The sequence below is a fragment of the Lissotriton helveticus genome, chromosome 11 (genome assembly GCF_964261635.1).
Source record: "Lissotriton helveticus chromosome 11, aLisHel1.1, whole genome shotgun sequence".
In the NCBI taxonomy this organism is placed as follows: domain Eukaryota; kingdom Metazoa; phylum Chordata; class Amphibia; order Caudata; family Salamandridae; genus Lissotriton; species Lissotriton helveticus.
The window spans coordinates 301,746,861-301,770,833 of record NC_136072.1 but is presented as its reverse complement, the minus strand read 5'-3'; the positions used below and the strand labels follow the sequence as shown (position 1 = coordinate 301,770,833).

Sequence of the window (23,973 nt, the reverse complement as noted above, 5' to 3'; positions counted from 1 at the left end):
CTCTGTCTCGGTCACCTTCCCTCTGCCTCCTTCCTTCCCTCTGCCTCCCTCCTTCCCTCTGTCTCCCTCCTTCCCTCTGTCTCCCTCCTTCCCTCTGTCTCCCTCCTTCCCTCTGTCTCCCTCCTTCCCTCTGTCTCCCTCCTTCCCTCTGTCTCCCTCCTTCCCTCTGTCTCCCTCCTTCCCTCTGTCTCCCTCCTTCCCTCTGTCTCCCTCCTTCCCTCTGTCTCCCTCCTTCCCTCTGTCTCCCTCCTTCCCTCTGTCTCCCTCCTTCCCTCTGTCTCCCTCCTTCCCTCTGTCTCCCTCCTTCCCTCTGTCTCCCTCCTTCCCTCTGTCTCCCTCCTTCCCTCTGTCTCCCTCCTTCCCTCTGTCTCCCTCCTTCCCTCTGTCTCCCTCCTTCCCTCTGTCTCCCTCCTTCCCTCTGTCTCCCTCCTTCCCTCTGTCTCCCTCCTTCCCTTCCTTCCCTCTGTCTCCCTCCTTCCCTTCCTTCCCTCTGTCTCCCTCCTTCCCTTCCTTCCCTCTGTCTCCCTCCTTCCCTTCCTTCCCTCTGTCTCCCTCCTTCCCTCTGTCTCCCTCCTTCCCTTCCTTCCCTCTGTCTCCCTCCTTCCCTTCCTTCCCTCTGTCTCCCTCCTTCCCTTCCTTCCCTCTGTCTCCCTCCTTCCCTTCCTTCCCTCTGTCTCCCTCCTTCCCTTCCTTCCCTCTGTCTCCCTCCTTCCCTCTGTCTCCCTCCTTCCCTTCCTTCCCTCTGTCTCCCTCCTTCCCTTCCTTCCCTCTGTCTCCCTCCTTCCCTTCCTTCCCTCTGTCTCCCTCCTTCCCTCTGTCTCCCTCCTTCCCTCTGTCTCCCTCCTTCCCTCTGTCTCCCTCCTTCCCTCTGTCTCCCTCCTTCCCTCTGTCTCCCTCCTTCCCTCTGTCTCCCTCCTTCCCTCTGTCTCCCTCCCTCCCTCTGTCTCCCTCCCTCCCTCTGTCTCCCTCCTTCCCTCTGTCTCCCTCCCTCCCTCCCTCTGCCTCCCTCCCTCCCTCCCTCTGCCTCCCTCCCTCCTTCCCTCTGTCTCCCTCCCTCCCTCTGCCTCCCTCCCTCCCTCTGCCTCCCTCCCTCCCTCTGTCTCCCTCCCTCCCTATGCCCCCCTCCCTCCCTCTGCCCCCCTCCCTCCGTCTCCCTCCCTCCCTATGTCTGTCTCCCTCCCTCCCTCCCTCTGTCTGTCTGTCTCCCTCCGTCCGTCTCCCTTCCTCCCTCCCTCCCTCTGTCTGTCTGTCTCCCTCCGTCCGTCTCCCTTCCTCCCTCCCTCCGCCTCCCTCCCTCCCTCCCTCCGTCCGTCCGTCTGTCTGTCTCCCTCCGTCCGTCTCCCTTCCTCCCTCCCTCCGTCCGTCCGTCTGTCTCCCTCCGTCCGTCTCCCTTCCTCCCTCCCTCCCTCCGTCCGTCCCCCTCCCTCCCTCCCTCTGTCCGTCCGTCCGTCTCCCTCCCTCCCTCCCTCCCTCCGTCCGTCCGTCTCCCTCCCTCCCTCCCTCCCTCCGTCCGTCCGTCCCTCCCTCTGCCTCCCTCCCCTCCCTCCCTCCCTCTGCCTCCCTCTGCCTCCCTCCCCTCCCTCCCTCCCTTCCCTCCCTTCCCTCCCTCCCTTCCCTCCCTCCCTCCCTCCCCTCCCTCCCCTCCCTCCCCTCCCTCCCTCCCCTCCCTCCCTCCCTCCCCTCCCTCCCTCCCCTCCCTCCATCCCTCTGTCTGTCTGCCTGCCTGCCTCCCTCCTCACCCGGACTCTCACTCCCTGTGGCCCTCCCACCTCCTTCACCCGGGCTCTCACTTCCTGCACTGGCCTCCCACCTTACTGAGATCTCAGTCCCTGCTGTCCTCTCCCCCCTCCCCCTGTGTGTGTCTGCCCGGGCTGACACAGCTTCCCAGGCACACACACAGCCGCACCCCAGTACTTCACAGGTCTTTAAAAGACCATTAGTGTGTTAATGAGGCTTTGTTCACCTCTTAGCGCCCCTGCAGCTCCCCTCTGACTGTGGCTGGAATGGCCCGGCCCCACAGAGAGGTCTCTCTGATTCCACACTGCTGCAACCAGCAGTGTTTGCTGAAGCTTAACAAACAGAACCCAGGTGCGATGTCTATAAGGTCAGCGGGCCGCCAAGGAAGGCTTGCCGGGCCGCTACCGGCCCGCGGGCTGTACTTTGAGTACCCGTGTGTTAGAGCAAACTACTACATACAACTCTATTCACCATGTCCTTGCCCAACGCCAGACCCTGCTTTTCTAGTGCAGTAACACATAGCATCTCACCCTTAGCACTGAACAAAACTGCTAGATGGGAGTGTAAGACCTATGTTCGAGGCATGTGGGCTGCTGAATTCATATCTGTGCATAGATCGCCGCCTAGTGTTGGGTCCGGATGATTGCACATTGTTGTCCTGGAAGAGTCTTCGAAGTATCACGAGATAGGTGGCTCCTCCCCTGGACTACAGTGCACATGGGCATCCTCAGATTGTTTTTTTCCGCCATTGGGTTCGGATGTACTTTTCTTTACTCAAGTTCGGAAACTTTTCAAAGGCCAAAAGGCCTTCGGGGTCGTCTGTATTGTCATTACGATCGGTGCCGAGTACTTTGTTCCAGTTCTTTCGAGCAGGACGTCGAAGAGAGCCGCGTGGCCTTTTCGACACCAGAGGCCCGATCGTCGATGGAACGGAGCCCGTTCAAACGATGCCCCCTTTGTAATTCTAAGTACCCACACATCGATGTTCACCCGGTGTGCAACAAGTGCCTATCTCCTGAGCACAATGAGGCCAACTGCCTAGCTTGTGCTCAATTCAGGTCAAAGAAGACTTCGACGCGCAGCGAGGCAGACGATGACGAGGCCAGGGCCGGACCCGGTGAATATCTTCGATGAAGACGACGAGGTCGTCGAAACTGAGGATCCAGAACAGCAGCCGGATCCCGGTTCGGAGCATGACTCCAACTATTACGAAGACAACGACGATGATGAAAACGCCGTCGAGGTAAGGGACGACGCATCGGCCATGGGAGCCGTCGATGACGACTCAAGCGATGAACCAGGCCCGACAGTGAGTACGTGGCCCAAAACAGACACGGAAAGACTTCCAAGGGCTCAGGTCGAGGCATCGCCAACAGGCCTTAGCCAAGATCATGTCGAACATTCTATAGCCCCGCGTCTCGGCCCGGCTAAGAATATATCACACGAGCCATCCGTCTAACATTACCAGTCACTGGTTAAATCGAAACCGAAAGCCATGGAGTAAAGAACGAAACCGAAACTGCTGGAGACAGTCTTCGGATCGAAGAGTTCGGATCCATCGGATTCGACAAAGAAGAAAGGTGTCGACGACCCTGCGGGGTCACAAATAAGGGGTGTCGACCCGAAGATCGGTACGCTGAAGTCCAGAACTAAAGTCAGGCACGTCGAACCGACGAGGTCGACGTCGACGGACAGCGACACAAATAAGGGACTCGAGTCTCGGAAGGTTCCCGATCCGAAGCATCGAGTCGACAGGCCACAGTTCGTCAAAGGCCTCGAGCCGAAGTCCAAGGGCGGCTCGAAGGACCACGTCGAGTCGAGGCAGAAGAGCGCGCCTCCAACGCAACAGGCGCACAAGTCGACGCAAGGCCAAAAACATATTGGCGAAAAGACAAAGTCGGTTGGGCCAATGTCGACGCCAGCCCCGAAGAAGGTCAGTCAGTCTACGACTGCTATGCCACCGATAAAATTTGGCCTGCCCCCAACTGCACGGCCTAAGGCGCTCGATCCGAAGACTGGGATCGAAACGTCCAAGAAGGTGTCGACGGGGAAACTGAGTCATTCTCTAGAAGAAGACATGGTGTACCAAGAGCCCTCCTATGATGAACAGTCGAAGCTGCATATCGACTCCGACTCTGGCAGACTTACTATTTATCAGAGGAATATCATGTCAGAAAATCCTCTTGAAACATACAAAATTACACTCAAAAAGAAAAGGGATTCTTCCACATCACCTGTCCTTTTTGAGTCTGTAAGATACCATGGCCAGGACACCTCTGCATACTCACCCACACGCACTGATGAGGATATGGGGTATGACTACAATGAAGAATGTAATTACCCTGTGGACACGGATCAGGATGACCAGACTCAAGCCTGGGCAGACCCTGTCGACCCGGGGGAGTCACAGTCTATTCCTGACACTCCTTCTTATCCTGTCAAGACATCGCCAACAGAGGATACAGCTGCGTTTAACGCATTAATAGAAAGAGCAGCACACAATCATGATGTGGAAATGCATGCTGGCCCAATTGAAGAAGACTTCCTATTTGACACTTTCTCCACTTCTGACAAATCAGTCAAAACATTGCCAATGTTAAAAGGTGTCCTGAAACACGCAGGAGACATTTTCAAGGAAACCACAAGAGCAAGGGTTGTTAACCCCAGAATCGAAAAGAAATACAGACCGGCACCTATGGACCCTACATATATTAAGGGACAGCTGCCATTGGACTCTTTGGTGGTATCAAATGCTCGTAAGCGTGCCAACTCACAAACCACTGGTAATGTTCCTCCTCCAGACAAGGAGTCTAAGATATTAGAAGCTTCTGGAAAAAGGGTGGCTGCTCAAGCAGCTAATATATGGAGAATTTCTAATACACAAGCCCTATTAGCCAGATACGATAGGGCACATTATGACACACTATAGCAACTGCTACAACATTTGCCTGATGCCTACAAGGAGGGGAGCAGAAACACTGATACAAGAGGGAAAACTCATATCTAACGCATCCATTAAATGTGAGCTAGACGCAGCAGACACCGCAGCCAGGGCCATCAATACAAGTGTCATGTTCAGGAGACAGGCTTGGTTACGTATCTCTGGGTTCAAACCTGAGATTCAAACCACATTATTGAATCAGCCTGTGAACCCTGATTATTTATTTGGTCCTGAAGATTAAAAAGGACACTGAGACAGCCAAGTCTATGGGTGCCTTGCAGTCACAACAATTCAGAGGAGGCTCCTTTCGTCGCTCCGGTAACAGAGGAGCTGCACGAGGCCAGGCATCCCAGCAGACTCCATACAATAAAGGGAACACGCAGACCACCTATAATAAAAACAAGCATTTACAATGCAATGGTCTTGGCATCATTAAAGGTAGAGCTATTGGCATTGCTCATGACATTTCTTTTTTTTTTCTTTAAATCATAAATAAATGGCATTGTCATTTACATTGTCAATACACACCACTCTGCACTCAACTGCACTCACCTGCACTGCACTCACCTGCACTGCACTCACCTGCACTGCACTGCACTCAACTGCACTCACCTGCACTGCACTGCACTCACCTGCACTGCACTGCACTCACCTGCACTGCACTCACCTGCACTGCACTCACCTGCACTGCACTGCACTCACCTGCACTCACCTGCACTGCACTCACCTGCCCTGCACTGCACTCACCTGCACTGCACTGCACTCACCTGCACTGCACTGCACTCACCTGCACTCACCTGCACTGCACTGCACTCAACTGCACGCACCTGCACTGCACTCACCTGTACTGCACTCACCTGCACTCACCGGCACTGCACTGCACTCACTTGCACTGCACTGCACTGCACTCACCTGCACTGCACTGCACTCACCTGCACTGCACTCACCTGCACTGCACTGCACTGCACTCACCTGCACTCACCTGCACTCACCTGCACTGCACTCACCTGCACTGCACTCACCTGCACTGCACTGCACTCACCTGCACTGCACTACACTCACCTGCACTCACCTGCACTGCACTCACCTGCACTGCACTGCACTCACCTGCACTGCACTCACCTGCACTGCACTCACCTGCACTGCACTGCACTCACCTGCAAGGCACTCACCTGCACTGCACTCACCTGCACTGCACTCACCTGCACTGCACTCACCTGCACGCCACTGCACTGCACTCACCTGCACTGCACTCACCTGCATGCCACTGCACTCACCTGCACTGCACTCACCTGCACTCCACTGCACTCACCTGCACTCCACTCACCTGCACTCCACTCACCTGCACTCCACTCACCTGCACTGCACTCACCTGCACTGCACTGCACTCACCTGCACTGCACTCATCTGCACTGCACACACTGCACTCACCTGCACTGCACTGCACTCACCTGCACTGCACTCACCTGCACTGCACTCACCTGCACTGCACTCACCTGCACTGCACTCACCTGCACTGCACTGCACTCACCTGCACTGCACTCACCTGCACTGCACTGCACTCACCTGCACTGCACTCACCTGCACTGCACTCACCTGCACTGCACTGACCTGCACTCACCTGCACTGCACTCACCTGCACTGCACTCACCTGCACTGCACTCACCTGCACTGCACTCACCTGCACTGCACTCACCTGCACTGCACTCACCTGCACTGCACTCACCTGCACTGCACTCACCTGCACTGCACTCACCTGCACTGCACTCACCTGCACTGCACTCACCTGCACTGCACTCACCTGCACTGCACTCACCTGCACTGCACTCACCTGCACTGCACTCACCTGCACTGCACTCACCTGCACTGCACTCACCTGCACTGCACTCACCTGCACTGCACTCACCTGCACTGCACTCACCTGCACTGCACTCCACTGCACTGCACTCCACTCCACTGCATTCCACTCCACTGCACTCCACTCCACTCCACTCCACTCCACTGCACTCCACTCACCTGCACTGCACTCACCTGCACTGCACTGCACTCACCTGCACTGCACTCACCTGCACTGCACTCACCTGCACTGCACTGCACTCACCTGCACTGCACGCACTGCACTCACCTGCACTGCACTCACCTGCACTGCACTGCACTCACCTGCACTCACCTGCACTGCACTCCACTCCAGTGCAGTGTGCACTGCACTCACCTGCACTGCACTCCACTGCACTGCACTCCACTGCACTCCACTGCACTGCACTCACCTGCACTGCACTGCACTCACCTGCACTGCACTGCACTCACCTGCACTGCACTGCACTCACCTGCACTGCACTGCACTCACCTGCACTGCACTCACCTGCACTGCACTCACCTGCACTGCACTCACCTGCACTGCACTGCACTCACCTGCACTGCACTGCACTCACCTGCACTGCACTCACCTGCACTGCACTGCACTCACCTGCACTGCACTCACCTGCACTGCACTGCACTCACCTGCACTGCACTGCACTCACCTGCACTGCACTGCACTCACGTGCACTGCACTGCACTCACCTGCACTGCACTGCACTCACGTGCACTGCACTGCACTCACGTGCACTGCACTGCACTCGCCTGCACTGCACTCACCTGCACTGCACTCACCTGCACTGCACTCACCTGCACTGCACTCACCTGCACTGCACTCACCTGCACTCACCTGCACTGCACTGCACTCACCTGCACTGCACTGCACTCACCTGCACTGCACTCACCTGCACTGCACTCACCTGCACTCACCTGCACTCACCTGCACTCACCTGCACTCACCTGCACTCACCTGCACTCACCTGCACTCACCTGCACTCACCTGCACTCACCTGCACTCACCTGCACTCACCTGCACTCACCTGCACTGCACTGCACTCACCTGCACTGCACTGCACTCACCTGCACTGCACTGCACTCACCTGCACTACACTGCACTCACGTGCACTGCACTGCACTCACCTGCACTGCACTGCACTGCACTGCACTCACCTGCACTGCACTCACCTGCACTGCACTCACCTGCACTGCACTCACCTGCACTGCACTCACCTGCACTCACCTGCACTGCACTCACCTGCACTGCACCGCACTCACCTGCACTGCACTGCACTCACCTGCACTGCACTGCACTCACCTGCATTGCACTGCACTGCACTCACCTGCACTGCACTGCACTGCACTCACCTGCACTGCACTCACCTGCACTGCACTCACCTGCACTGCACTGCACTCACCTGCACTGCACTCACCTGCACTGCACTGCACTCACCTGCACTGCACTCACCTGCACTGCACTCACCTGCACTGCACTGACCTGCACTCACCTGCACTGCACTGCACATACCTGCACTGCACTCTGCACTGCACTCTGCACTCACTACTCTGCACTCACTACTCTGCACTCACTACTCTGCACTCACTACTCTGCACTCACTACTCTGCACTCTGCACTCACTACTCTGCACTCACTACTCTGCACTTTGCACTCTGCACTCACTACTCTGCACTCACTACTCTGCACTCACTTCTCACTACTCTGCACTCACTACTCTGCACTCACTACTCACTACTCTGCACTCACTACTCACTACTCTGCACTCACTACTCTGCACTCACTACTCTGCACTCACTACTCTGCACTCACTACTCTGCACTCACTACTCTGCACTCACTACTCTGCACTCACTACTCTGCACTCACTACTCTGCACTCACTACTCTGCACTCACTACTCTGCACTCACTACTCACTACTCTGCACTCACTACTCACTACTCTGCACTCACTACTCTGCACTCACTACTCACTACTCTGCACTCACTACTCTGCACTCACTACTCTGCACTCACTACTCTGCACTCACTACTCTGCACTCACTACTCTGCACTCACTACTCTGCACTCACTACTCTGCACTCACTACTCTGCACTCACTACTCTGCACTCACTACTCTGCACTCACTACTCACTACTCTGCACTCACTACTCTGCACTCACTACTCTGCACTCACTACTCACTACTCTGCACTCACTACTCACTACTCTGCACTCACTACTCACTACTCTGCACTCACTACTCTGCACTCACTACTCTGCACTCACTACTCACTACTCTGCACTCACTACTCACTACTCTGCACTCAGTACTCACTACTCTGCACTCACTACTCTGCACTCACTACTCTGCACTCACTACTCACTACTCTGCACTCACTACTCACTACTCTGCACTCACTACTCACTACTCTGCACTCACTACTCTGCACTCACTACTCACTACTCTGCACTCACTACTCACTACTCTGCACTCACTACTCTGCACTCACTACTCACTACTCTGCACTCACTACTCTGCACTCACTACTCTGCACTCACTACTCTGCACTCACTACTCTGCACTCACTACTCTGCACTCGCTCACTCTGCACTCACTACTCTGCACTCACTACTCTGCACTCACTACTCTGCACTCACTACTCTGCACTCACTACTCTGCACTTACTATTCTGCACTCACTACTCTGCGCACTCACTACTCTGCACACTCACTCATCTGCACACTCACTCATCTGCACACTCACTCATCTGCACACTCACTCTGCACTCACTACTCTGCACTCTCTCTGCACACTCTCTCTGCACACTCTCTCTGCACACTCTCTCTGCACACTCTCTCTGCACACTCTCTCTGCACACTCTCTCTGCACACTCTCTCTGCACACTCACTCTGCACACTCACTCTGCACTCACTACTCTGCACTCTGCACACTCACTCTGCACTGTGCACACCGCTGATATCACGGAATCTTCCACCACACTTTCTAAAACTCTATAGTCCGAAGCATAATAGGCACAGAACCAAAAGAAGGGTAGACATTGCTTAAAATAATCTTATTGTATTTATGAGAAGCAAAAGCGAGACTGTGAAATGTGCTGAATATCAGTTTGTTACGAATCAACAGAGTGGAGTTAGAGAACCAAGAAATAGTAATTTAGAATCCGGGTTAGAAGGAGTAGTAATCACAAGCTGAGGATCAACGGGCGCGAAACAGCGTGGTGGGCGCGCAGGAGACGCAGATCAACGGGCGCGAAACAGCGTGGTGGGCGCGCAGGAGACGCAGCGTGAGCGTGCACATCAGCTGAAGATCGCCGGAGAAGACACCGAGCCTGCCTGCTGCCGTGACTGACCCCCTGCAGAGGGAAAGAGCCCGATGAGTGGGGGTAGAAGGGGGGGGGCGGCAGAGCGGGAGTGGGCAGAGAGGGAGGCTGTGTGTGTGTGTGTGTGTGCGTGTGTGCGTGCGTGTGTCTGTCTGTGTCTGTCTGGTGTGTGCCTGCCTGCCTTTGTGTGTGCGCGTCCACAGACCCTGGTCGGCTCGTGCACCGCTCTGTACTCCCTTGCGAGCTTACATGGCGACAATAGTTCTCGTTGCCGAGACCTAAAAAGCATTGTAAGATGTTGAAATAGAGTGCGGCGTGCCGTGTGAGAACAATGTAGTAAGGAAAACAAGGGGACTCTAATAAGTGAACCTGGGGTTGACTAATGTTTTAGAAAAACAATGGTTCTTATGTGGCCATAAAAGGTCCTTGGTAGGAAGCAGTGTCAGAATTTGTGACTGCCCTAGAGTCGAGATAGGTAATAAATATCTCAGGGACGATAAGTAATATGAACAGCCTGTGCGCCTGTAAACACTGGTGCTCACACGAGCTGCTCCTAGAACTAGTGAAACGACAAGTCCTCGAAGAGCGCACTCGGACTGGACACTGCTTTGGTGGGGAAGAGATGCAGAACATAAATCAGTTTGAAGGCCGCCCGAAACACACCAGTGCTGGTGCAAAACCGCGGTATGTTAGGAATCTGAATAAACTGCGACATACGTGCAAACCTGCACTCCAGACCACTGAATGGAAAGGCACATAGTTGTGTAGATCTCACAAAGGAACCAACTGGATAAACACGAAAAAGATGTAGAAGGTGCAGCCACCATTGTTGCTGATTAGGAGCGGCAGATGTTGAAATAGAGCTAGGCGGGCTGCGTGGCTGCCCTTGTTGAAGATTACGTGTAGCGTGCTGTACTACTGTAAAAAAATGCTAATGAATACCAAAAAAAAACCCATAAAAGCGGGCTCCTGTCAAAATATTAAGCATGGCGCCAGTGTTGTTAATATGAAAGCTGGCGCAGTGCGAAAACCTAAAGCACGACGCCCGGGGCGGGCCAGAGATGAGGAGCAGGGAGTGGAAAAGCAGGTGTCCTTGTAGGAAAGCATGTCGTATGTGCAATAGGAGAATAGGGAACACTTTCTGGGGTGACTGGTGAAGTAGCAACCCTGAATGGGGGTAGGAGGGAAAGAAGCAACACCGACCGTGGGGGGTTGGGGGTTAGGAAGAAGCAATACACACTGGGTGGGAAGGGAAGAAGCAACGCATGCAGGGGGTGGGAGGGGAAAGCAGAGGAAAGAAGACAATAAATAACAAGCAACCAGTAAACGTGTCCGTCCTAGATAAACAAACGCATTTTAAAACAAGAGGTGCTAATGCTACCTGCTGTGCGTCTGAGATGCCACGGAGTGCTAGCGGAAGAAACGATCGCTATTGTAAACAAGCTGAGGATCAACGGGCGCGCACGACGCAGCGTGGGCGTGCACATCAGCTGAAGATCGCCGGAGAAGACACAAGTCTGCCTTCTGCCGTGACTGACCCGATGCGGAGGGAAAGAGCCCGGTGAGTGGGGGGGGGGGGGGCAGAGAGAGAGAGAGTGTGAGAGTGTGAGTGTGTGTGTGTGTGTGTGTGTGTGTGCATGCATGCATGCGTGCGTGCGTGTGTCTGTCTGTCTGTCTGTGTGTGTGTCTGGCGCATGCCTGCCTGCCTGCCTGCCTTTGTGCGCGTTCACAGACCCTGGTCGGCTCGTCCACCTCTCTGTAGTCCCTTGCTAGCTTACTAGGCGACAATAGTTCTCGTTGCCGAGACCGAACAATAGAGGAGGATACCGTGGCAACAGCAACAAAGGCAGAGGACGAGGGAATAACAACACCAGATCCTCCGCCAATACTAAACAGTGACGCCTTGTCACTGCCCCCAGACCATGTAACACCGGTCGGGGGACGATTACAACAGTTCCTGCCAGTCTGGGAAAGCATTACCACAGACAGGTGGGTGAGACAACTTATCCAGTTCGGCTATTGTCTAGAGCTAATCTCCACTCCACCGAACATACCCCCAAGACACCGTCCTATGTCCGCAGAGCACATACACTTATTGCAGCAAGAAGTCATCAGCATGGTGCAAAAAGGGGCCATAGAACTCGTACCTGTACAGCAACAGGGTACAGGGGTATACTCGCTGTACTTTTTAATCCCCAAAAAGGACGGGTCTCTCAGGCCAATACTAGACCTCAGGCCCCTAAACCAATACATCTTGTCAGAACATTTTCACATGCTCACTTTACAGCAGGTTCTACCATTGCTCAGTCAGGGAGATTTCCTCGCAACATTAGGCCTAAAAGACGCATATTTCCACATACCGATACATCCAGCACACAGGAAATATCTCAGGTTTACCATACAGAATCAGCACGACCAGTTCAAGGTCCTGCCTTTCGGGGTGACAACAGCCCCCAGGGTGTTTACCAAGTGCCTCGCGACAGTAGCTGCGCACCTACGGAGGAACCATATTCACGTCTACCCCTATCTGGACGACTGGCTTATCCAAGCAAAGTCAGCCCAGCAATGTACCAGCCACATGTCCCGCACTATTCACCTCCTACACAGCCTCGGATTCTCATTAAACTACCCAAAGTCTCATCTTCAACCCGCCCACGTACAACAGTACCTGGGAGCAACACTAGACACTCTGGCAGCAAAGGCAAAGCCAAACTCAGCAAGAATCAACAGCATTCAATTACTGATTCAGAAATTCAGACCCCAACACTCTCTCCCAGCAAGGGTGTTTATGCAGTTGATAGGCATAATGGCCTCCTGCATCTTCATAGTCCCTCATAGTCCCTCACGCGAGACTACACATGCGTCCGCTTCAGGAGTGCTTAGCACGGCAGTGGAACCAGGCTCAAGGACAATTATAAGACCTAGTGTTGGTGACCGGTCGCGCATACAACTCTCTGCATTGGTGGAACCCACAAAACCTTTGCAGGGGACGACCGTTCCAAGAGCCTGTACCACAAATAGTGCTGACGACGGACGCATCGCTCCTGGGATGGGGAGCGCATGTCCTCCATTACACAGTGCAGGGACTATGGACGACACAGCAAAAGAGGATGCACATCAACCTGCTGGAACTGATGGCAATCTTTATGGCAATGAAGGCGTTCAAAGTACATTTGTGCAACAAAGTCGTGTTGATCCGCACGGACAACATGACTGCCATGTACTACATACAGAAGCAGGTAGGGACACACTCTCCACAGTTGTCACATCTAGCGCAAAGCATGTGGAAGTGGGCCATTCAGAGGAACATATTCCTCATGGCGGAACACCTCCCAGGCAGGGACAACCAGATGGCGGATCTGCTCAGCAGACACAGCCACCACATGCACGAGTGGGAGATACATCCCTCAGTGCTACAACCGTACTTCCAGCAGTGGGGTCCCCAGAGAATGACCTGTTTGCCACAAGGGAAAACGCAAAATGCCAAAGCTTCGCCGCCAGGTTTCCACACCCGCAGTCTCAGGGCAATGCGATATGGATGAACTGGTCAGGCATATTTGCGTACGCTTTTCCACCAGCCCCGCTCATACCACTAGTGGCACGCAAACTACGACAACACTCAATGACCCTCATCCTAGTTGCTGCAACGTGGGCGAGGCAACCGTGGTTCACCACGTTCCTAGAACTTTCCGTGGTGCCTCATCAAAGGCTGCAATTAACACCCAGTCTTTTAACGCAGAGCCATGGAGACATTCAGCACCCAGATCCGCAACAGTTGAACCTTGCGATCTGGCTCCTGAGGTCATAGAGTTTGGTTAACTGAACCTGCCTCCTGACTGCATGAATATTATCAAGGAGGCAAGAAGACCTACAACCAGAGCATGCTATGCGGCAAAGTGGAAACGATTTGTCATCTATTTTAACAATAATGACGTAAATCCGCTAGATGCATCAACTCAAAACATCATATGTTATCTGTTACATTTACACAGATGCAATTTAGCCTACAGTTCCATACGTATACATTTAGCTGCGGTGGCAGCTTATCTTCAAAACAGGCAGCACCTTTCACTCTTCAGAGTACCTGCTATTAAAGCTTTCATGGAGGGACTCAAACGAGTAATTCCTCCGAGACACCCACCTTCACCTGTCTGGAACCTGAACGTGGTTCTAACCAGACTGATGGGACCACCTTTTGAACCTCTACACTCGTGTGAAATACAATTTCTAACATGGAAAATGGCTTTTTTTAGTGGCGATTACATCCCTTAGAAGAGTTAGTGAGCTGCAAGCCCTAACTATTCAGGAGCCATTCATCCAAATTCACGCAAATAGGGTAGTGCTACGTACAAACCCTAAATTTATGCCAAAGGTGGTATCCCAGTTTCACATCAATCAAACAATAGAACTGCCAGTGTTCTTCCCAAATCCAGATTCAGTGGCAGAAAGAGCTCTACATACACTTGACGTTAAAAGAGCTCTCCTGTACTATATAGACAGGACAAAACATTTCAGGAAAACTAAGCAACTGTTTGTTCCCTTTTCACCACAGCATAAAGGCAACCCCATTTCCAAATCAGGTGTAGCCAGATGGATTGTTAAGTACATACAGATTTGTTATCAAAAAGCTAAACGCACGTTAACAGTTCCCCCTAGAGCCCATTCAACACGCAAGTTAGGGGCATCCATGGCTTTCCTAGGAAACATTCCTCTAGAAGAAATATGTAGAGCAGCCACATGGTCTACCATACATACATTTACCAAACACTACTGTGTAGATGTGCATTCCAAGCAGCAAGCAGCTGTGGGACAAGCTGTTCTCAAGACTCTTTTTCAAACTGCTGCAGCTGGCACGGGCAACCACCGCTAAGGGGGAGACTGCTATCCATTCTATGCACAGATATGAATTCAGCAGCCCACATGCCTCGAACGGAATATGCTACTTACCAGTATGCATCCGTTCTTGGCATGTAGGGCTGCTGACATTCATATCGCCCGCCCTCCTCCCCGGTGCCTGTCGCAGCTGTAGCACTCAGAATTAATCTCTAGCATGGACATCACTTACTGTATCATACTCCATCTCTGCCACAATGGCGAAAAACAATCTGAGGATGGAGAGGATGCCCATGCGCACTGTAGTCCAGGGGAGGAGCCACCTATCTCGTGATACTTTGAAGACTCTTCCAGGACAACAATGTGTAATCATCCGGACCCAACACTAGGCGGCGATCTATGCACAGATATGAATGTCAGCAGCCCTACATGCCAAGAACGGATGCATACTGGTAAGTAGCATATTCCTATTCCTTCTATTAATTTGCATTTAACATTATCAGATTTTGTATTGACACACAGTTGCAGTTTACCTTACAGGGAGGAAACCTAAACATTCCTATTTAAACCTACATCTTTCTGGGGAAATAAATGTTCCAGTTAACAATTATGATTCAGATTTTAATTTGTTATTGTCCCTAAATATAATCTCATTGTTTTGGACATATATTGACTTGTTAATATTTCTGAACAGAATTGCTGGTAAACATGTCTTCTACTAGTGATGTGTCTTGGTAAATTTACAGGTATTTGAAGGTACTTCTGGTATTGATGCTAGGAAGACAGCATGCGAATTCACAGGCGACATCCTCCGGACCCCAGTGTCCGAGGACATGCTGGGTATGCATTTTATATCTTCTTTTTGTAGTTGAATGTGCTTTTTTTTAAAAACTTGTTTCTCATCTCATAAACAAGTGCTGATGAGTATGCTAGTCTCTGCATTTCATTCACATCGAAGATTTGTACTTTTTATGCTGTTTAAAAAGGACCTCTCTTTCCAACTTCGGGGCCGATTCCGATGTCCGTCCCACATCTGTTTGGAACTGGAACCGAACGACCTCCTGTCGTCGGTTCCAGACCAGGAAGCAGGATTGGTCGCAATCCTATACTTAACAATGGGAGCATGTGTTCCGTACGGAATACATGCTCTCATTGCAAAGAGCAGAGGTGCAGTTCACCCCTGTGCCTGCCACCTGGTGCAGGGATCTACAGGGTGGACACCATTGGTGCCCCTAGCACCCATGGGGGCCCTGCTGGGGACCCCCAAAGACTGATTCCCAATGCCTCTCTCTGTCTGTATCACGTGATTGCTAGCCAACACACGCTGAGGAGCGAACAATGCACTGCTGTCCTGCAGCTCAGTCGGTTGCAAGTCCGCCTGCCCACTGAACCGCACCGTGACATTGTTATTCCCAGAAAAGGCGAAGGTGTAAGAAGCTGCCTTCACATTACAGAATTGCCTTTATAGCTTCACGGACACGCCGTCTGAGCCTGGGGCCTATAGTTTAGCACTCCGGCGCCCCTTTCCCCCCTTTGGAAGTCCTTGTCAGCGTGGGGGCCTGGTATTCGTCGGGACACCTGGCAGATCTCCATTTGTGATTACATTCACACTCAAATGTACTGGTGACTTGATACTTGATCTTTGGGAATTAGCCCCACTGTGTGGTGTATTTTTCTTTTTGACCATGTCCTGATGAGGCCCGAATCTTTGGGCTGAAACACGTTGACCCTACAGACCAGAGGAGTCCGACAGAATACTCGCACCATAAAAAGAAATTGGAATCACACTTATTTAGACTGAGTGGAGGGTTGATCTATCCCCTCGAGTGTGTATTGGACTACTGTGTTTTTTTGGATTCCTTGAAAACATGTAGCAACCAATTTTGTTTCTAAAAGAATGGGTAGGAAGGAATTGTAATTGTAAAGTACAGGTTTGTTGATTTTTGTTTTTGTGTAAATGGTTGAAATTCCCTTTTGTTTTTGTGTTGAGAAAAATGATTAAGAAGTAAAGCGTTGTAAAGAATCGTTCTTAACTGTATTTGGAGTTGGTATGTGATTATAGAAAGAAGCATAAATAAGACTAAGGGACAAAGTACCTGCAAGTAGGAACTAATTTGTGTTTTCCCTACAAAATTGTGTGCAGTATGTATTCCTCCACATAATCTCTTTTTTGTTAGATGTTCCTTGGCCAACATGTGTCAGGAGGATTAGGGCAAACCCCATTGTTTGAAAATTTCTGTGTCGGAAAGGCCGGCACAGAAATGCAGTGGGGAACTGCCATCGTAATTCCTCGGCCGGAAAGAGGTGGACGTGGGATTACTACAGGGTTTCCGAATGACGGACGGGCTCTATGAGCTGGATTGATGGCTCCGACCATCAGACCAGCTGACTGTCAAAGCCGTTCCACCCTGTATGCTAATCGAGGCCTTAGTATTTTTCAGTCTTCTCGAGTTCAGGCTGAGTTAATCAACTTTTTGTGTGTGCTTTTTCTAGGTCGTGTTTTTAATGGATCTGGAAAGCCAATTGACAAAGGCCCTACTGTTCTAGCAGAAGATTATCTGGATATCATGGGTAAAGTTTCTATTGTTATTCTGACTGCTTAATGTACAGAAGTTTATAAATCGATGAAAAGAACATTCCTACTAGAAAACAATCTTGGTTAAAGCTCAGCCTTTCTTTTTCAATTACTAGTTTTTTAAATTTGTTTTCTCATGTATTTAAATCAGTCAATTTAATTGTTATGGACATTAAACCGTCTGTTTACCTGATCATCTTTATTGATATTCCATTAGTGTATTTTCTACAAACTGTGTTAAAAGTCTTAGGCACAAGTCCTTGGAAGACTCTGAGAAATATGTCTAGCTGAGCAATAATTTGCTACCAAGGAACTTTGTTGGGTTTGATGACTTTCATATGCTCTTCAAGTCCCAAATGGTCCTCTGCTTGCTCTACTTCAGCTGACTTAACAGGAGGCTGTTGACTTAGTGGGTTTTAAATCCATTGAGATGGGCTCCTTACCTTTTACTGCTGTTCCCTGATTACCTGCTAGAATAGAATCAAAGTAAATATGAGTGGGCTAGCCCTGGTTAAGGCAATGTGAAATGTGTGCTACAGCACCGCTCTGTGATTATTTAAAAAAAATTTGAAGTCTCCTATCAGATACTTTTGGTGGAACCTTTACAAGTAACACATTGTGCCCGGTTCTAATCTCCTCTTCCTATAACAGAGTGGATCTTCCTAAAATATTCAAATTGGCTCCTCCGCATCTCTTCTGCTGTAGTCTTTGGTGTTCTTTGTCAGACAGGGTTGTCCTAGTTCCCTGCTCTTTCTGTGAATAATGGCTTAGTTTTACAGGGGACCTTTGTAGTGGGCATACCAAATGTGGTTACAAATCCTCTCTATTTTTTACTTAACTAGGCCAACCAATCAACCCTCAGTGTCGAATTTACCCTGAAGAAATGATTCAAACTGGCATTTCTGCTATTGATGGCATGAACAGCATTGCTCGAGGCCAGAAAATACCAATCTTCTCTGCTGCTGGTTTACCTCATAATGAAGTGAGTACTTTTCTACTGAATTCCAGTTATCTGTGGGACCTTTATTGATATTCTTTCCTGCTATTTTTAAGATAACATTGAAGGGGTCAGGAATAGAGTAATTTCGCACCCATAGTCTCTCTGGAGACTTATATGCCCCAAATTAAGCTACTAGTGATTACAAGGTTAAACTGAAAATAAAGACTTTGGTCTTGCTAAGTTTCTCTGATTGTTAAGTATTGCAAATATATATATCTTCCTATAGATTGCTGCCCAGATATGTCGTCAGGCGGGGCTGGTTAAAAAATCTAAAGATGTTATGGATTACAGTGAAGACAACTTTGCTATCGTCTTTGCTGCAATGGGTGTAAGTATAAAAATATTACTTTTTGGGGAAATGGCTCTATGTAAATCATAGTCTGTTTAGTAACTGAAATACATTTTAGCTTATACCAGTTAAACATTCTTAGCTTTTTCATATTTTATTTTGAAAGGTATTCTCCCCAGTGTTCTGACTTAAAGTGACCCAGGTATTGAATTTCGACAAGTAATTACAGCTATCGAGAAGAAATAAGACTTTTATAGCATTGTGAAAAGCTGATGGGCTTGTTTTTGTACAACACTGCTGCATTGCACATGTAATCACTGAAGTATTTTGAATACTGGTATTTGAAATGGAAAGGTTGGTAATATTGGAACTGATTGATACTCCATATGGTGGTGATGGTAATACTACTTAGAATGTGGCTTTCTTTCATCATCCACACAGGATGCATAGTGATGTTCCACAACGTGTTTTCTTCCAGGTGAATATGGAGACTGCTCGATTTTTCAAGTCTGATTTTGAGGAAAATGGATCCATGGACAATGTGTGCCTCTTCCTGAACTTGGCTAATGACCCCACGTAAGTGTTTCTATCTACAGGGTGGTCCCAAAACATCAGCAAGAAATCAAGAGACACGTTGGGGAAGAAAAGGAAGGAAGCTTCTTAATGCCATAGCTCCTATATAACATTAGCCACAGTATATTTCTCTAACACTGGGTAAAGTAATAACCTAGCACACTTCATATTGGAGAGATTATAATCTCAAGAGTCTTCAACACATTGTGGAATGGGGAGCTTAGTAGACTGAATAAATGTATAACTGCAACTAATTCTTTTTACAAAAACATTTGAATATCCTGAATTCCATGGGTTTGGCAGTTATAAGGAGTGAACAGAATAGGGATGAAAGGGAGTACATCTGTTTCTTCTATATTTACGGACTATATTCCATGATTGATTACATTATAGTGAGCAGTGCCCTTGTACCTTTAGACCAAAAGACTAGTATATGACTGATGATTTCACTGATGAATAATGAAGGTCAGAGGCAAAAGTGAAGAAAGGTGTGGGTTGACCTATTCATCTATCCTTAGGAGGGGATCTGATACTTTGGAAAGAAGCAGAGGCACATATCAAATAATATTTTAAACTAAGTGAGGATGCATTCATTGCCTTGTTTTATGTCTAGAATGCATCTAAAGCAGTTATACAAGGTAAATTGATATCTTTCATGACCAACCTTAAAAGACTAAGCTAGCTAGAAATGCAAAAACTAGAAGCTGATCTGAAGGAGATTAACCCATTGTATAATTTATCACCCTCCCTAGCTCTTCTAAGGAGAATTGCACCAAATTGACAGACAATTTAAAGAGATAGTTATCAGAAGGATTAGAATCACTATTCTTAAGCAGCACTTGTATGAGCTTGAGTAATAAAGCTGGCACACAGATCTTCACTGGACAATTGAGAGGGCAGATGTGTGAGAAATGAATTCCAGCGCGGGATAAAACAATGTATGAGAATGTGGAAAAATAATGTATAAAAAGTCTCTCTGTAACGCAAAAATCCACTTTGAAGCAAACTTAATTGTCTGCAAAATTGATCATGGCTGGTTAGAATTTCCCATATCGAGACTTAGATGGTGGAGGTGAGGTACTGGGTTTTTAAGAACCGGTACAGAACCGGTAACCCAGCGGTGCCAGGGGATCAACACACCAGAGACCTCTGGTTCTCCTGAGTCAGACCCACAGAAACTTCAGAGTCTTCCAGGTGAAGTCAAAGATTAGTTTATTGGCTGACAGGGTCCTAGAAGTACAATACCAGTATATTCAGGAGACTGCACACTTTCACAAAGTCAGGCTTCTCTTCTTATACCTAATATTCAGCCTTGAGCAATACATTCCTTGGATTCGTGGTATTTCATTTATGGTTACTGTTTACAAAAGAAAAGCAGAGTCATGATGACATGTACATATTTCACGTCGTGCTGCTCATAACAAATCATCCGGCAAGGCTCAACATTTCATCAGATATCGCTGGACCCCTAATAAAAACGGTCACCTCCCCATCATAAAGCAAGTGAAGGAAGGAGTGGAGAAAAGATGTGAGCGAGATATGGCAGGTGTGCGTGCTGAAATGGCTTTATGGCTGGTTGGGCTTAGATGCTATCTTGCTCGGCCACTGGGAGGGAACTGACCTAACGAGCTCGGCCTGGGGCAATGGTTCTAACTTGTACTGGGGTCAGGAAGAAGTCGATTAAGGAGTATGTGTCCTTGTGGAATCAAATTCGACTGGATTAAGGCCTATGTAAAGGGCAACATGCAGCTAAGGGTTTAGAAATGACGATTTCGAGGTGAAATCGTCACTCGAATATGCCGAAAATACATGTACTTAATGTACTCGTCATTCTCGGTCTTTTGATACCAACTTCGTCCTATTTCGACGAAGTTTTTATTCTCGAGTCCAGAACTATAATATGAACCCAGATTTTTCAGAACCACAGACCCTCCTTTTGCCCTTACATAGGCAATTAATCTATCCTCATGTTAATCTGAGTCCAGATCTATATTCCTAAAGTCATTGAGATGTTGCTGCAACATCATTCTAGTGCTGAGCTCGTGTCTTGACACAGGCTTCCTTACACATGATGTAGCACAGAGGCCACATATTGCAGGAGCACACTGTATACATAGACAGAACAGGAAAAGAATGGCTAAGACCATCCCAATGACCATCAGAATTTTCCATCCCCAGGCAGATATCAGTCCCCAGAACCATCCCATTAATGATCAATCTCCTTTATCCACATGAATAGATTCGGAAATCTTATGTAGTTTGGAGATGGCCCCGTACACTGTTGGAGCATTATCTGGAATAAAAATGCAACAACTGGACTGGATCAATTTGCATACCCCACCCCGGTCCGCAAGAATTACATCCAAAGCGACCCGGTTCTGAAGGGTCATCAGTCGATCCGACTGGAGCTCAGCAGTCAGGTTACTAAGGGCACCAGCAGTTTCAATCACGGTGGATTCAACTACCCTTGTCAATTGCCTTATGTTTCTGCTGTTAACCATGGCTCCCCAGAACGGCAGAACACCCATTGCAAAGTCACCAAATTCTTGACCCGCAGTGTCTTCTTTACTAAAAACACCTCGAACTACCCTTGTCCGATGGTAATCCGCCGCTGCTGTGTAGGTGGGAGGTAGCAGAAATGAAACAAAACATGAGCCCGAGAAGTCAGGGGGCAACCATGTATAGGCTCTATCATGGCAGATAAAATAAGTACCCTTTGCGGCTAAAAAGGCAGGGGAAGTCTGAGATCCAAAAACATACGTTTCTGTGCAGACACTCTTCCCTAGCTGAGCTCTGGTATTCCTACCAATACCTTGCAGACACAGGTGACCTTGATGGGGTACGATCCAGATAGGGGACGATCTCTTGGCTTGCTGTTTCTCACTTAATGTAGCGCCATATCCGGTCACATTCCAACCTACATATGCAAGTATCTCATCATCCGGGGTATCTTCGTAAGAAGTTACTACCTTGATCATGTCAACTATACCCTTGACTAGGGCGCTAGTCTTGAGGTTGTCTTTTACCGAACGTAGGGGTTGGATTTCTCGTGCATATATGAACATTGTTCTATATGCCCATACTGACCCATTGCGACTAAATGGCAGGACCAAATAGGGGATACCTCTATCCGTGGTGTGGGGCATGAGACCACACACCCAACAGTTGGTTGTGTTCATTACAAGTTGGTGTTGGTGTAATAGCTGAACGAAGGAGTTATTAATGAACTCTAATCTCCTATTTGATTCGTGGTCAGGCAAAGAGTGGAAAGAATGAGAGGAAACAGTAGGGGGAGGTATGGGCGATGCAGTAGGCGTGAATGTCACATGAAAAGAGAATAAAACATAGCTTATCAAAAACACCATTACGCTAAATAGCATAAAAATACACATTATTATAAAAAATTTCTTTCTCATTTTTTTCAAAAGTCTCTGCTTAAAGTTCATTTGTTTGGCAGTTCTCTCCACACCAGGAAACTCCATCCTCTCTAAGGTGCTGCCCGCGGCGGTAGGTTGTTTCTGCTAAAGGGCGCTTCCGTCAGTCTAGGGTGGCTCCCTTCGACCAACTGGAACCAGCAACCTATTGTTGTCAGCTGCACCCAAAAGTCTTTAATCAACCGCGACCCTAGCAGCGGAACCCGGATGGCGGTTCAAGAAAAACAAAAATAAGCAAGTTACCTAGATGGGAGAATCTACACTTTCAAAATAGCATTTTGGAAGGAAAAACGTATTATTTTATTAGTCCACAGGTTTTTCTCTCGGATCAAAAAAAAAATTAAAATCACTTTTACTTTAGTCTGTTTTTCTCGGTCGGAAATTATAGCGTCTTTTCCCGGGTGCTGTCTGGTCCGGAAAGAGTAGCTCAGGTTCCACAGAGTTCAATTGTTCTGATGGCGGCGTAGTTTCTTGAAAAATGTTCCCATTTTCACAATCACGTTTGGCGTCTTTTACGCGTTCATCAGTTGTGCGCTTTGAGTCAGTGCCTCCTGTCCGGACCCATTGGTCATGTGGCAGAGGGAAAGGTATTTTCTTACAATGGATCCCGTGGACCCAATTGGCCTTCCCCTCCACTCTAACGGTCGACCTTGTAGACAGGAGAACGAGGTGTGGTCCGGTCCATCTGGGCTGGTCGTTTCTTGTCCTCTGGAAATTCTTGACCAGTACCCAGGAGCCGGGGTCAATGGAGTGACCCGGTGTCTCGGAAACCGGAGGCAAGGTGTTGTGGACCTGTTGATATAAAACACGCAATTTAGCCGTCAATTCATACAGATAGTCGAGCAAAATGGGGTGTTGTAGCTCGCTAAACTTCGTGGGCCTAGGCACTCCCCATATGTTGGCTGGCCGACCAAAGATTATTTCATAGGGGCTGAGTTTCATTCGCGAATGCACAGTCGTTCTGGTGGATAGGAGTGCTAAGGGTAGAGCGTCAGGCCATTTAAGACCCGTGCTCGCTTGGATTTTGGCCAATTTAAGTTTAAGCGTGCCATTGTAACATTCCACTAATCCAGCTGATTGGGGGTGATTTGCAGCGTGGAACTTCTGACTAATACCTAGCCCTTCACACACTCGTTTCATCACACAACCCACAAATTCACTTCCGTTGTCCGACCAGACCATTCTAGGCATTCCGAACCTGGGGAAGAACTCTTTCACAAGGGCTTTCGCTGTGGACAAGGCGGTATTGTCCCTTAGGGGATAGGCTTCTACCCACCTTGAGAAGGCGCAAACAACCACGAGCACATATTTTAAGTTGTTGCACCTCTCCATGTGTATGAAATCTAGCTGCAAAACCTCGAACGGATACGTAGGAGGTGCAAAATGACCAGCTGGAGTT

At 49.3% G+C, this 23,973-nt stretch overlaps 1 protein-coding gene across 1 annotated transcript in view; it reads left to right on the top strand.

The window, feature by feature from the left end:
- The window catches only part of ATP6V1B2 (ATPase H+ transporting V1 subunit B2), a 134,447-nt gene that overhangs the window by 46,728 nt on the left and 63,746 nt on the right, over nt 1-23,973 (top strand). The window contains exons 4-8 of the mRNA XM_078665421.1: nt 15,450-15,543; nt 17,197-17,274; nt 18,121-18,260; nt 18,505-18,606; nt 19,046-19,143. Of these exons, the coding sequence (XP_078521547.1) occupies nt 15,450-15,543; nt 17,197-17,274; nt 18,121-18,260; nt 18,505-18,606; nt 19,046-19,143 (512 nt within the window). The remainder of the gene's footprint in view (nt 1-15,449; nt 15,544-17,196; nt 17,275-18,120; nt 18,261-18,504; nt 18,607-19,045; nt 19,144-23,973) is intronic.